Source organism: Puma concolor, chromosome C1 (assembly GCF_028749965.1).
Source record: "Puma concolor isolate L17-30 chromosome C1, mPumCon1.1.hap2, whole genome shotgun sequence".
Taxonomy (NCBI): domain Eukaryota; kingdom Metazoa; phylum Chordata; class Mammalia; order Carnivora; family Felidae; genus Puma; species Puma concolor.
This window is the reverse complement of record NC_141674.1, coordinates 62,241,771-62,256,056: the sequence shown is the minus strand read 5'-3', so window position 1 is coordinate 62,256,056 and position 14,286 is coordinate 62,241,771. Positions and strand designations below refer to the sequence as shown.

General features: G+C 34.4%; 1 protein-coding gene across 4 annotated transcripts in view; it reads right to left on the bottom strand.

The window, feature by feature from the left end:
* Positions 1-14,286, bottom strand: part of TNNI3K (TNNI3 interacting kinase) — a 293,732-nt gene that overhangs the window by 240,598 nt on the left and 38,848 nt on the right. For all 4 annotated transcript variants that reach the window (XM_025912718.2, XM_086717284.1, XM_086717283.1 and 1 more), the window contains exon 5: positions 13,545-13,655. In XM_025912718.2, the coding sequence (XP_025768503.1) occupies positions 13,545-13,655 (111 nt within the window). The remainder of the gene's footprint in view (positions 1-13,544; positions 13,656-14,286) is intronic.

Genomic DNA, 14,286 nt, shown 5'->3' with positions numbered 1-14,286 from the left:
TTCCACAGGAATTCCAGTTGAGATAAACCATAGTAGAAGCACCAAACTTAAGAATTCTCATCCACACTTGAACCTGATTTACTTGAGGAGATCCTGGAATTTGAGCATGATGTGGTAATAGAATGTGGCTTTTGGAGGGGTATTAGAGGGGTTAAGTATATTTTGAATATAGGTAAATATTGAAGTATAAATATTAAAGTAAATAAATGACAAAAAAAGGACCCATAGCTGTAATATCACACAAATGGACAATCTGATTTTAAAATTTATAATGGATGTAGGGCACCTGGGTGGCTCAGTTGGTTAAGCGTCTGACACTTGGCTTCAGTACAGGTCATGATCTATCAGTTCATGAGTTTGAGCCCTTCATCGGGTTCTGTGTGGACAGTGTGGAGCCTGCTGGGGATTCTCTCTCTCTTTCCTTCTCTTTCTCTCTCTCTCTCTCTCAAAATAAATAAATACAAACTTTAAGAAAATAAAATAAAATTTATAATGGATGTAAAAGGCCAAAAATGGCAAAGAAAATTTTAAAAATAATTATAAAAAGGTTATCACATTTATACCCCTGGATATCAAAATTTGTTATAAAGCTTCAGCAATGAAAGTTGAGTGATTTTCACATGCAGCAAACAAACAGAACAATAGGATAGTAAAAAGTGTCTAGAAATAGGCCATCCATATACAGACATTTAATTTTTTAAACAAAGCAAGATGAAACAAATGGAAGTTCAAAATATGTTGGTAGATTTAACTCTATACAATGCAAATGGATTAATTAAAATAATGAATTTCTGGGTAGGATAAAATAAAATCCAATTATATGCTATGTATAAGAGACACCTGTCAAGTAAGCGGTTTATATAGGTTTCTATTAAAAGGATAGAAAAAGATATGCCCAATAAATTCTAAGCAAGAGAGGTATATATTGCTACATTTATATGAGAAAAATTAGACTTCTTGGGTAAATTAAAGCATTGCTGGAGATAAAGAAGGTTAATTTGTTTTAATGAAAGGATTGATTCTCCCAGGAAACTATAATCATGTTAAATTTGTGCATATCTAGTAACACAGTATCAAAATAAATTAGGAAAAATGTACAGAATTAAAACAAAGAAACAGATCTACAGTAGAGAATTTTTAACACAGAGTTGAAAGCATAAGCCAAAACAAACAAACAAGAAACCCACAAAATACATAAAAGATATGAAGGACACAAACATTTGACCTAATTTGCTCTTACAACACACATTAACAAACGATAGCAGAGTGCATATGCATTTCAGGAACACATAGAACTTTCACAAAATTGATCATATACTGGCCCATATACCAACACTCAACATATTTCTTTTCTTTTTTGAGGTTTATTTATTTATTTATTTATTTATTTTGAGAGAGACAGTGAGTGCATGCACTCAAGAGGGGTGGGAAAGAGAGAGAAAGAGAGAGAATCCCAAGCAGACTCTGCACTGTCAGCACGGAGCCTAACGCAGGGCTTGATGTCACCAACTGAGAGATCACAATCTGAGCAGAAATTAAGAGTTGGACACAACTGACTGAGCCACCCAGGCACCCTCAACACATTTCAAATACTGGGAAACAATGACATAGTTCTCTGACCACAGTGTAAATTAACTTAAAAATCATTAAGAAAAGGTAAATAAAAAAATACTGAATTTATAAAGTTGGAAGCCTACTTCTAAATAACTTGTGGGTCAAAAAAGAATTCACGCTGGAATAAGAAAGTAGTTTGAAATGAGTATCAACAAAATATGATACATCAAAATTTGGACAATATAGCCAAAGTAGAAGTTTAAAATATATAGACTTGTAAGTGATTAAGAAAAAAGGCTAAAAATTAATGAGCTAAGCCATGTATCCATCTTAAGAAATTTAAAAGAAATTCTTAAAAAAGTAGGAAAAGTAACTCAAATACATTTGAAGATAAGATAGGTAAGAGCAGTTAGAACCTATCCATCTTAAAGTATTCCAATTAAAGAGGATGGAATGCTTTATGAGGCCAGCATTGCCCTGATAACAAACCAGACAAAGACACCACAAAATTATGGGCCCATATCCCTGATGAACATAGAAAAATGCTCAACAAAATAGCAAACCAAATTCAACAATACATTAAAAGGGTCATATACCATAATCAAGTGGGATTTATTCTGGGATGCAAAAATTGCTTAACATCTGCAAATCAATCAATGTGATATACCACACTAACAAAAAGAAAGATCAAAATCATATGATCATTTCAACAGATGTTGAAAAATCATCTGACAAAATCCAACATCTATGTATGATAAAAACTCTCAAGAAACTCACTATGGAGGGAACATACCTCAACATAAAATAGGCCATATATGACAAATCCACACCTAACATCATAGTCAATAATGAAAAGCTGAAAACTTTTCTTCTAAAATCAGAAACAAGATAAGAATGCCACTTTCTTTCAAAATAGTATTACAAGTCCTACCCAGAGCAATTAGGCAAGAGAAAGATATAAAAGGCATCCAAACTGGAAAGGAAGAAATAAAAGTCACTATTTGCAGATGACATGATACTATATATAGGAAACAATATAGACTCCATCAAAAACTGTTAGAACAAATAAACAAATTTAGTAAAGTCACAGGACCCAAAATTAACATAGAGAAATCAGTTGCTTTCCTATATCCTAACAAGCTATCAGAAAAAGAAATTAAGAAAATAATCCCATTTACAGTCACATTAAAAAGAATAAAATACCTAGGAATAAATTTAACCAAGGAGGTAAAAGGACTTGTATTTTGAAAACTATAAGACACTAATGAAAGAAATTGAAGATGACACAAATAAACAAAAAGATATTCTGTGTTCATGGATAAGGATATTATCCATACTGCCCAAAGTGATCTATGGATTTAATAAAATCTTTATGAAAATACCAACAACGTTTTTCTCAGAACTAAAACAAAATATTCTGAAATCTGTATGGAACCACAAAAGATCCCAAACAACCAAAGCAATCTTGAGAGAGAAGAACAAGGCTGGACATATCATGCTTTCTGATTTCAAAACATACCACAAAGCTAGAGTAATCAAAACAGTATGCTACTGGCACAAAAACAGACATATACATCTCTGGAATAAGATAGAGAACCCAGAAAAAACTGTAAATATATGGTCAATTAATCCATGACAAAGGAGGGAAGAATATACAATGGGGAAAAGACAATCTCTTCAATAAATGATTTTGGAAAAACTGGACAGCTACGTGCAAAAGAAAAAAACAGGACCACTACCTTACATCTTGTAACTGTATACACTTGTGCAAGGCCGTGATTAATGACTGCATAGTATCCCCCTGTACCCATGTATCATCTTGATTCAATCAATATTTGTTTCTTGGCATTTAGATTGTTTTTCTTATTTATTTTACACGAGCACCCTTACGATCTAATCTCTTATGATTTCCATAAAATAAATTTCTAGAAGTCAGTTTGCTGGATCATAACACACACAAAATATTAAGGCCCAAAACACAGAGAGTTTTCATCATAATTTTGACAGCAGTACAACAAAAATAAATTTATTCATATACTGGTACTGGGTTTTGTTCAATTACAAATTTTATTTAAACTCTGATTTAAAAGATTTGGCTATCTATATTAGACACAATCTCAACAATTCCAGAAGTTCCAATGAGGGTTTAGACTTGGTTACTCACCAAAAAGAAGGAAGTGCTAAAAAAATTTCAAAGGCTTTTACTATAAAATATTACAGTTCCAGAATTTATTGACTGGATTTCAAGGATTTATGTTATCACACTTGCTGATGGGAGTGCCAACATCTAAACCAATTCACGTTCCTTATTGGAACAACACATTTCCACTCTTCTTGCATCATCAATGTGAAAGTTGTATATTCAGTTTGGCAACCAATTAGGCTAAAAGACATAAAATCAAGTTGGAGAGGGATTAGATATATAGTAATTCTCTAAGTGTAAGTTTACTGGGGAAAAAAAGCAGATATAAATAATCTGAAGATCTTTATTTATCTTGACAGTTCATAAATGGATCACAAGCTATCAGTGCTGAGGCTGCTGTGAGTCAGTAACTGATTTTATGTCAGAAAGCACAATTCACATGTGAGATCGGAGACAACAGTACTGATTAGAATGGAGATTAGGAAATTTCGGCCAAGTCACAGAGAGAGATATGCAGATCTCAAAGACTAACCATGCTCCCTTATGGATATGTTGGGCTTGTTTTTTGTGGAGTAGAATAAACTTAAACTGTTGCTTTTTTTGTTAGATCAAACTTAATAGATTAAGTCCAAATTCCTCCATTATGTTTTAAATAGGAGTGCACTTGTCATGAGCCCTGGGTGCTGTATGGAAGTGTTGAATCACTAAGTTGTATACCTGAAAATAACACTGTATGTTAACTGACTGGAATTTAAATAAAAATTTACTGGAATTGAAATAAAAACTTGAAAAAAAATAAGAGCATACAGAATTCCACCAATAGATATTAAGAGAAGAAAAAGAGAGTTCTAGCTTAAATGAAAGTGTATTTTACTATTTTTAAATTTTAACTTAAAATAATAAAGGTAATAATATTAACACATATGATATTAATATGTAAAATAAATAAATAAAAAACTTTAAAAAAAGATATTGAATGGGCAAAGAGAAAATTTTAAAAACAAAACTTGATCATTATTTTTGTTTGTATTGGCTATATACTTCATTTAATTTTTTTTAAAATTTATTTATTTTTGAGAGACAGAGACAGAGTGAGAGCAGGGAAGGGGCAGAGAGAGAGGGAGACACAGAATCGGAAGCAGGCTCTGGGCTCTGGGCTGTCAGCACAGAGCCCGACACGGGGCTCGAACCCACAAACTGTGGGATCATGACCTGAGCCGAAGCTGGATGCTCAACTGACTGAGCCACCCAGGTTCCCCCTTCATTTTATAGATTTTTTTAAAGAGTAATTTGTATGAAGCTATTTATGAAAATTGCTTGTGATTTTGTAAGCTACTTTCCTTATTAAAGATATCATTATAATCTCTTGTGCATTTATGGAGAAGAGAAATCATTTTCCTCATTCTGTGTGATTTGTAAAACACTTGCATAATCATTAATTTAGTCATTCAACAAACATTTATTAAAAACCTACTATATTCAGGGCACCTGGCTGGCTCAGTTGGAAGAGCGTGCTACTCTTGATCTTGGGGTCATGAGTTCTAGCCCCACGTTGGCTGTAGAGATTACTTAAATGAATAAATAAATAAAAAGTTTAAAAAGAAATAAAGAAAAAAAAAGAAATGCTCTAAGTTAAAAAAAAAACAAAAACTAGTATATGCAAAAGCACCATACTAGAATCTGTGAGAGCTATATAGAGATTTTAACATGTAGTTCCTATGCTCAAGAAAACTATATAATAAAATAGTAAAATATGACCATGTTTATAAAACAGGCAGTGTTAAATACTACGAGAAAGGTATAGAAAAAGTACCATGGTTAGAAACATGGAAACACCTCAAGCTAAGGGAATCCAGCAATTTAATGAAAGTGGCATTTTAGCTGAAATTTGAGGATGGGTGGGAGAGGCAAACTATAAAGAGACTATAGTGTAATAAAAAGCATAGGGAATATAAATGCATAACAGTTCACTGAATTTAGAGCATGGGCTGCAAAATGAAAAGTACGAAAACCCATGGCTGAAAAGGTAGGAGAATTGGATCACTATCACTTAATCCCTGCTGGGTGTGTTTTGGGATAAGCAAGTCTCTTGGTCAGAGGAATGACTCAATCAAAGCCACATGTTAGAGAACCTGGCAAAATTTCAGGAGTATTTAGGATAAAATAGGACTGTAAAAGATTGGAAGACAGACCTTATAAGTCAGAATACTATTGCAGGAAGTCCAGGAAGATAATGACACTGTGAATAAAGAGTAAGATAATGACAGTATGAATGACAGAATGAGGCAACATATTGATCACTATCAGTAATGTCTTTGATAGTTCTAGACAAAAGATTTGCATCCATTGCTTTTGTCTTATTTAATTTGGAATTTCCCCCCAAGTTTCCTGGATAGCTTGATGAATACCTTTCAGGAAAGTATTATGAAAATGATTCTTCAACTCCTGGTAGGATCTTTCTCAGGTGTGGAAATCTGCAGTAATTATGAGACCGCTCATCCCAGGACTAAGGATGCTAGTAGCCTACTTCAGGGCACAGAACAAAGTAAAAGGGCATCAAGGTTAAAGATGCTCCAAGTGGGTGTACTTGAATTACATCTCAGAGTAACTCTAGAAAGCTTTGTGTGATTTCCTTAACAGTTCCCTGCTTTATAATAGCTATATTAGTCTGATATTCAGTTGTGCAAGAATAAGGGATAAGAGGCAGAGGTGATGAGTGTCTTTGAGGGACACCTCAGAAGAGAGATGCTGTGACAGAGCGCAACTGTTGAGAGTCACTCATGGGGACTCTAGCCTCTCACTCTCACTCGTCCAACCTCAGCAACTTTCTAAAGGTTCCTTTGAGATCCACAAAAGGCAGCCATACGGAGAATAACTCACACAATGTTCAGAAAAGATAAAATACTTAAAGTCTTCTACTCCCTAAATACTATCCCAGAATGAATTATCCCTGAGAGAAAGTAGGTAGTACTCACCATCTACTTTACTACTGTATTTAAAGATCAGATAGAAAATATTGGTCTTCCAATGTATTCCTAATTGAGGGGGAGAAGAGTAGTAATTTCCTGCCTGCTTAGGACACAGGGAGCTTAGAAGCTCTGAAACTCCGGGGCTGTGACTTAAGCAAGCTATAGAAGCTTTGATTCATAACTGAGCATTCAAATTCCTGGTAGGGAGTATGGCATTGAAAAAGAAGGTTAAATGCACATGCATCAAAATATACAGCTGTTTCTTATCAATTGTCACAGATACCTAGCAAAGAAATTACTTCTGCCTTTCTGCCTAGCTGACACATTGCATAACGTTTTATATATATATATATGTATATATATATATATATATGTTATCTCTATACCTATCTTTTTAAAAATGTATGGAGGACCTAGGGTATTGGAATCAAATTCAGTGCACAGAAGGGTTGGCATAGAGAGGTAAATTCACACAAAATGCTGAATGGTTACAAAGGGATTTCTCATTCAGGTTGATTTGATTAGCAATTATCTATGAATCTAATTTCTCAGGTAATGTTTCTTTCATCATTTTCCATGGTAGCAGGCTGATGAACAGTTCATTTACATTTTTATTAGCCTATAAAGCTTTTCCTGCTTATGCTCTTTTACCTTACCCCAAAAGCAATACTTAATGTTTAATGATAGCTAATAGAACCTTTGGCAAAGACTCAAATGCCCCCCCCTCAAAAAAAAATGACACTCAAGCTAATGCCCTCTTGTATCAATATTACAATTGATATATACACAAGGTACCTCTTCTGAAACCATAAGATTACTGACTATGATGCATGGTCTATGATCTTGTCTCAGTCTCTAGACCAAAAACCTAGACAGTAGGAGACTGTCTCCTTGCCTTTAATAAACAGTATGCTCTGTAGCACATTCAGCAATTAGGACATAGAACTTCTGGTTTTGACTTCTGAGAAAACCACTTTTGAAGGCCACAGGAGATGTACTGTTCCTAAATCAGGTCTCAGTTTTTAAAGACTATTTGTATAATAAATATTTAGTTTCAGACTTAGCCATTTGATAGGAAGGTATGTTAAACTTTGGCATCACAGAACTGCAAATGACTATTCAGACCAACTTTAAAGTGAATGCCAACGAATGGTAATTAGAATACATATCAATCATTAATGGCATTCACTAGGTGATGTTTAAACAATCATTTATAATAATGTGCATTAACTGGTATATTTGGCCCTTGCTATGCTTTTTGTACCTGAATTGTAGTAGCTCATGATCTTCATGTAATATTTGTCTCTCTGCTTGCAAAATTTTGGGAGACATCAGAGACAAGGTAATGGTGTTGCACACTGTGAAATGACATAGGGTTCTGTTTTTTCTAATTCCAAATGAAGTTCATAAGGGACGATTGTCTATTCATAAGACTGTAGACAGGTCTAATACTTTTTAGTTATACTACTCCTGAGTACATTATCTCTTTAAGAGAGAGAGAGAGGCAGAGAAAGAGAGAGAGCACATTTTATAATTCCAAGCATTCACTTGTTTGTGCCTTTGGGAAGAAAACTAAAGCCATTTTAAAAGAAATAACTTAGAGAGAGTTAGAAGCTTCTTGGTAAACAAAACTCTCTCCTGAAACATTCAGATGATTTAGTTAAGAATGAACTGGAACAACATCAATTGCATTTCCTTGAAATCAGAAATAAATTCCAAAATAACTAGGAAGGCTTTCTGAAGCAGTGTTTGGAGAAGTGTTTACAATCTGAAGAAAGGATAAGGTAGGATACAATAAATTCAACTACAAAAATAATACTCTCACCTGCACAAAGTGTATATGAAACTGTGACTTTCTGTGACAAATAAAACACTCCCCATCCCCTATACATTACATATTGTGTCATCCCAGACATGCTTTTCTATTTGCTATTCAAACAGCTGTCTACAGCTACAGATAATTGATTTGTCTCTTGATAACTTTAGAAACTACTGTATGAAGTATCACAGTGTAACAGCTTTTAAAAGAATTATTTGACTAAGTATAAAGTGTTTTACACTTGGGGGATATGTCTGTGTATGTGTGGTGTATGTGTGTGTTGTATTCTCACACATATGCATTATACCTCCATGGGTTCTGGTGCCCATATTCTAAGTGCCATATAAAGCTATTCTTGAATTAATTTAATATTGATTTATTTGTATATGTAGCAACGTCTGGGCTTTAAATAGTAAGATATTCAGTTTATGCTTTATTTTCTGAATATATTTTTTGTGTCTTATGGGTGTAAGTCTGTTTTAGCAACACATGCAAGAGTCAAAAGGGAATAATTGTCCTTCTATATACAAGACTACAGATTTGAAATAGATAATCAGGTGTGGGTCCTACTCATCTCATTTATTCATTGCCTGAATGGCTCTGTGGAAGCCACTGAACTACTCTAATCCTCAGTTTCCTTATTAATAAACTAAATCTAATGGTAACTATCTAACAGGAGAGCCAAATGACAAATGCATGTGAATACCAAAGCACTAACAAATGTTAGCTAATATTTTTCATTTCTCATGGTTGAGAGAACATATGACTCATGTGCCCCTTGGATTTAAAGGGGAGAAGAGGGTTTAGTTCATTTTTGTAAATTGCTGACAGGATCTTAGGCCTTGCATAAAGCAGCATATGTACATGTATTGATAGATGGATAGGTCAGGGAGAAGTAGTGAGACCCAGGATAACTAGTATTTGCCTGTTTTTCAAAGCACAGTAAATCTAAATCTGAGTTCTCAAATTGCAATCAGCATGTCCAGGAATCCACAGCACATGTTCTCTTCTATTATTGAAGGAGACAGCTGCCTAGTCAATGTAAATTTTATTGTAAAATTGTTTAATAGAATTCACAATTATGGGAGGACAAACACACTTGAGACATTAATGGAGGTTCTGAATTTGATATGTGTAGACAAAGAGGGCTGTCAGACTTAGCATCACTTATTGTTGCACAGAGACAGGTGGGCAATAAAAGAAAGTGGCTACTAATGAAAGGGAACTCCCACTGCTACCATCTCTGCTAACCAAGAGTGAAAAACAGGAGTGAAATAAGCATCTAAATTTTTGGTATAATAAGTAGAGCTATCTGTATTTTATCCCACTGTTCTCATTGCACTTTCTACACCATTTGATACCCAGGATCCTTTACTGAAAGACTCCATAGTCCTAATTACTGTGATAGTACAATATCCTTGTTTTCTTCATTCCACTGTGACCAATGCATCTTTGTCCCTCAATGGGGCAGCAAGTCCTCAAGTCTCTATATATAGGCTCAGTCCTGGCTATCTATTAGACCCAATTTACAACTTTCAGCTATTATGGTTTAAAATATCACCTCTTCACATATAATTTTCAAAACCTTACATTAAACCCCAACTTCTCCATTGAATGCTAGTTGTATATTTCTAAATGATTAAGGAACATTTCCACTTGAAACTTTGGATGTCATCAGATCAACATGTTGGGACTAATTGAGTTCTCCTCCAAATTGATTCCTTTACCCGATCTTTTATCTCTCTGTTTAAGCATCATATCATCACTCTGGAATCCATAGTAAATTCTTTGTTCAGAGAAATCCTCTTCAATACATTACTTATCAAAACTCCAATCATTCTCTTGCTCAAAAAGTCCCAATGGCTCCTTATTTCCTATTAGAAAAAAATCCTACTGGCTGTAAATGTCTTTAAAGAGCAGGGATTTATTTGTTTTATTTAACTCCTTATCCATCTAGTCATGTGTGTTGTACATCATAAACTACAATATATGCTTACTAAGTTGAATGAAACTCCTTGGACTTTTATGCTCAGTTTCCTTAGTCTGGTCCATTCCTAACATCCAAAGGGACTTTTCACAACCTGTTTGTCATTACATTCACTCTCTCCTAAGTATGTTCAGCTCGTTCTTCTTACAGTTTCTGGACATGATTCCTCTTTTTTTTCTGTCAAGTTCTTACCACTCCTTAAAGTTCAGCCAACTTCAAAACCCCTCTCATAAATCCTTCCCCAAATCTTTCAGTCTACATTGATTTCTATTCCCAGTGAACACGTAACACTTCTCATTTTGTGTTGTCATTCTTTGCTATGCAATTATCACATTTCTAATTGTTTCTAATTATCAAACTCATTCTGATCTTTGACTCTTTCCCCTTCCTTCCTTCCTTCCAGTTTTACTTTTGAATTGTTTGTATAATTCTTCCTGTAGATTCATTTTTTTAATGTTTATTTGTTATCTTGAGAGAGAGAGAGAGAGGGAGCACATGCATGAGCACAAGTGGGGAGGGGCAGAGAGAGAGGGGGAGAGAGAGAGAATCCCAAGTAGGCTCCATGCTGCCAATGCAGAACCTGATGCGAAGCTCGAACCCATGACCTGTGAAATCATGACCTGAGCAGAGAGCAAGAGTCAGATGCTTAACCTACTGAGCCACCCAGGTGCCCCTTCCTGTGTATTCATTTTGTATGTCCAGCTACACTATAATACCTTTAGAAGGAAAAAGTATATCATACATGTTTTCTTCTATCATTCCCATATTCTAACGCTATGCTATGGAAAAAGTAGAGGCTAAAAATATTTATTAAATGAATGAATATGAGTAGGGAAGAAAATACATTAATAGTAAGTATTTATTGCAGTTAATAGCTTTGAAAACATAATTCAGAGAAAAAATTTTGTATTTTGAATATGAAACTTATAGGTTTTTAAATACCATTTTGTTTTATTATCTGACCTGTAACTTAATTCATCTATTAGATAAAAAGAGAATAAAGGTTAATGGATATACACCTGCTTTATGTACCATCAGTAATTGTCTACAAAAATCACAAAATGTTATTCATTTTGTGAATAACTCAAAACAGCTAATGAAGCTGGAGAACCCATAAAGAAATGCAAGGCAAGACTAGAGACATATTTGGAATTATTCTGGTAAAGTTTTCCCTAAGGCTAGTAGAATTATATTTCATTCTACACTATGATTTACATAAGTAAGAAAATAGATATTTCAATAGGAGAAGAAGAGACCAGGCTCTTAACCACCTTGCTTTTGACCCTGTTGTAATTCTATCCCTGACAAATGTAATCAGCTCAGCACTAGACAAAAAGGATTTTGTTTTGCAAAACATATTCTGCCATTTTCCCGGCATTAAGAGGCTGGATGTATCTCAGTGGAACTTAATGTCTATCCCATAAAACTTCCACCCAGACTCCTTAAAGTTTACCTTCCATTTACTTTATTACTGGCCTCAGTCGGTTTCTTTTTTGGAAAAGATATTTAGGTGATTCTAATAAAATTTCCTTACTCATAAATAACACAGATTCACCTATAATTACAGTGAATCTCACCAAAAGATTTATTTTGGGGGGAAACAAGAAATAGTAAGGGGTGGAAATGTAAGCACGAAGGAAACGATTTTTCTCTCGATGAAATATGTCAATATTTATCGAGTGTAAGAGCCCCTTAAAGTGACACTCTTAAGGGAAGTAGATTACACCAACTTCATAAGTTTTATGTATTTTATATGATATGCAGCTATATTTGTTCACAGTTGGCGTGTGTGTGTGCGTGAGTGTGTTAGCAAGGAAAATACAATTTAACTTGCAATGTGACTAAAAGGGAGAAATAGATAACTGTTTAATAATAAAGGTACCATGGTTACCATAACTAATAGAGTGTGAAATTTTGAGAAAAATGACCAGGATTCCAGACATGGCTCTTTTTTTCAGTGGATTTGCAATATGTAAAGACAATTACTATACAAGAGTAGTGGTTTTATATCTATCAAATGGCACTGTTGCTAAAAATTGTTTCATGAGAATTTGTGAGTGAATTAAATACGTAATACAAATGAAAGTGCTTTGTATGTATGAAATCAATATTTCAACAATTAAATCTAAGACATGACTCAGAATCCTTCCCATGGGCTTTAAAATATTTTGTGATCTGGTTTGTAAGCATCCACCTGATCTCAATCTCCATCACTCTATCTCTAGCTCATACCACATAAACAACTTTGGCTCACTCATATCACACAGACACACCTGAGTCTTTTCTGCCACAGGGCCTTTGCATGTGCTATCATATATATTTTATATACAGTTTTACCATATAGTTTATTTTAAATGGTGCCCATTTCTCCACTCTGTTTTCATTTTACTTTGTTTTATTATTTTTCTAGTACTCACTAGTGATGTTATATATTTTCTTTCTTTTATTGTCTGTCTCATTTTCTACAACTAAATTCCAAGAAAATGGAATCTTTCCTGTCTTTCCTGCTACTCTCACCTCGGAGCTAGAACAGTATCTACAGCACAACTGATGCTTAATAGATCAACTAATACATAAGTGAATGAATGAATGATCTTTTACTGAGTATTTACTCTATATGAAGCAATCTGAAAAGTGCTTTATATGGATTGTCTAATCTAATCATTACAATAGGCCTATTACTATTTCTATTTTATAATTGAAGAAAACAGAGATATCATGACGTACAGTAACTTGCTTGAGGAAAACACAGCAAGTGATGGAAAATGAACTGCCTGACTCCAACATCTCTGCTCTTTTTTTTTGTCCCCGAAACCTATGCTCTTAATCACTGCTATATAGCCTGTGTGTACCCAGCCATCTTTATATTAATTGGTGTTTGATTACATTGTTACAAAACAGACTGAATTGACTATCCAAAGAACATTTATATAGCTTAACTTGACCCTCCAAATAAATGATGTGTTCAATAGCTAAAAAATAAACCAGCTCCTAAAAGCCAGCCTTTAAAAACAGTTAAGAACAAGAATTAAAAGAGTCAGGTTTGTTACAGGTGACCAAGGTGAGACTTACCTCCAGGTGACCAGCAATTGTAGCAATATGTAGGGCAGTGAGGCCACCATACCCAACCTGCTGTATGTCAGCTCCACTGTGAAGCAGGGAAGTGATCAATTCTGCACTGTCCTGTAAGGAAACACATCTTTAGTGTTACTTTTCTACTAATAGCAGGTTTGGACACTGTGCAACAGGATATATTGATCCCTAACTGTCAGCCAGTTCAGGTGCTCAAAGAAAACCTAAGTGTGATTTCTGGCATAAGAGCACACGAGACAGCAGAGAGCAACTCTGAGATGGTTGAATGTAGGACCAAATGACAGGGCTATTCAGTTACAATCAATCCTCTATCATTTGACCATGAAAGATAGAAAGGACACTACCTATGGTGAGGTTCTTGAAAACTCAACTCAATCTTACGTGTAGGTCACTCCAACAAATGTGCTTTCTCCAGCAACTGTGGTATTGGACTTACTGCAGGGGACTATTTCATGGTAATCAGTAATTGTTTCTTCTCTGCATATGTGTCATAGCACCTATACATAATTAATGACACATAGTGTCATGGGCCTACATATAATCAATCAGTAGTGTCTTTCTTAACTTGACTTATTTTAACAGTGAAAATGTTTGAAGTAGTATTTAGGCCTTTAAGTTAGAATAATTTATGCAATGGCCAAAGGGGTCCTTACTTTCTTTATACTATTATTTGCACTGTATTTCTGTCTTTGGAGAGACAAGGAACTTTTTCACAATATTA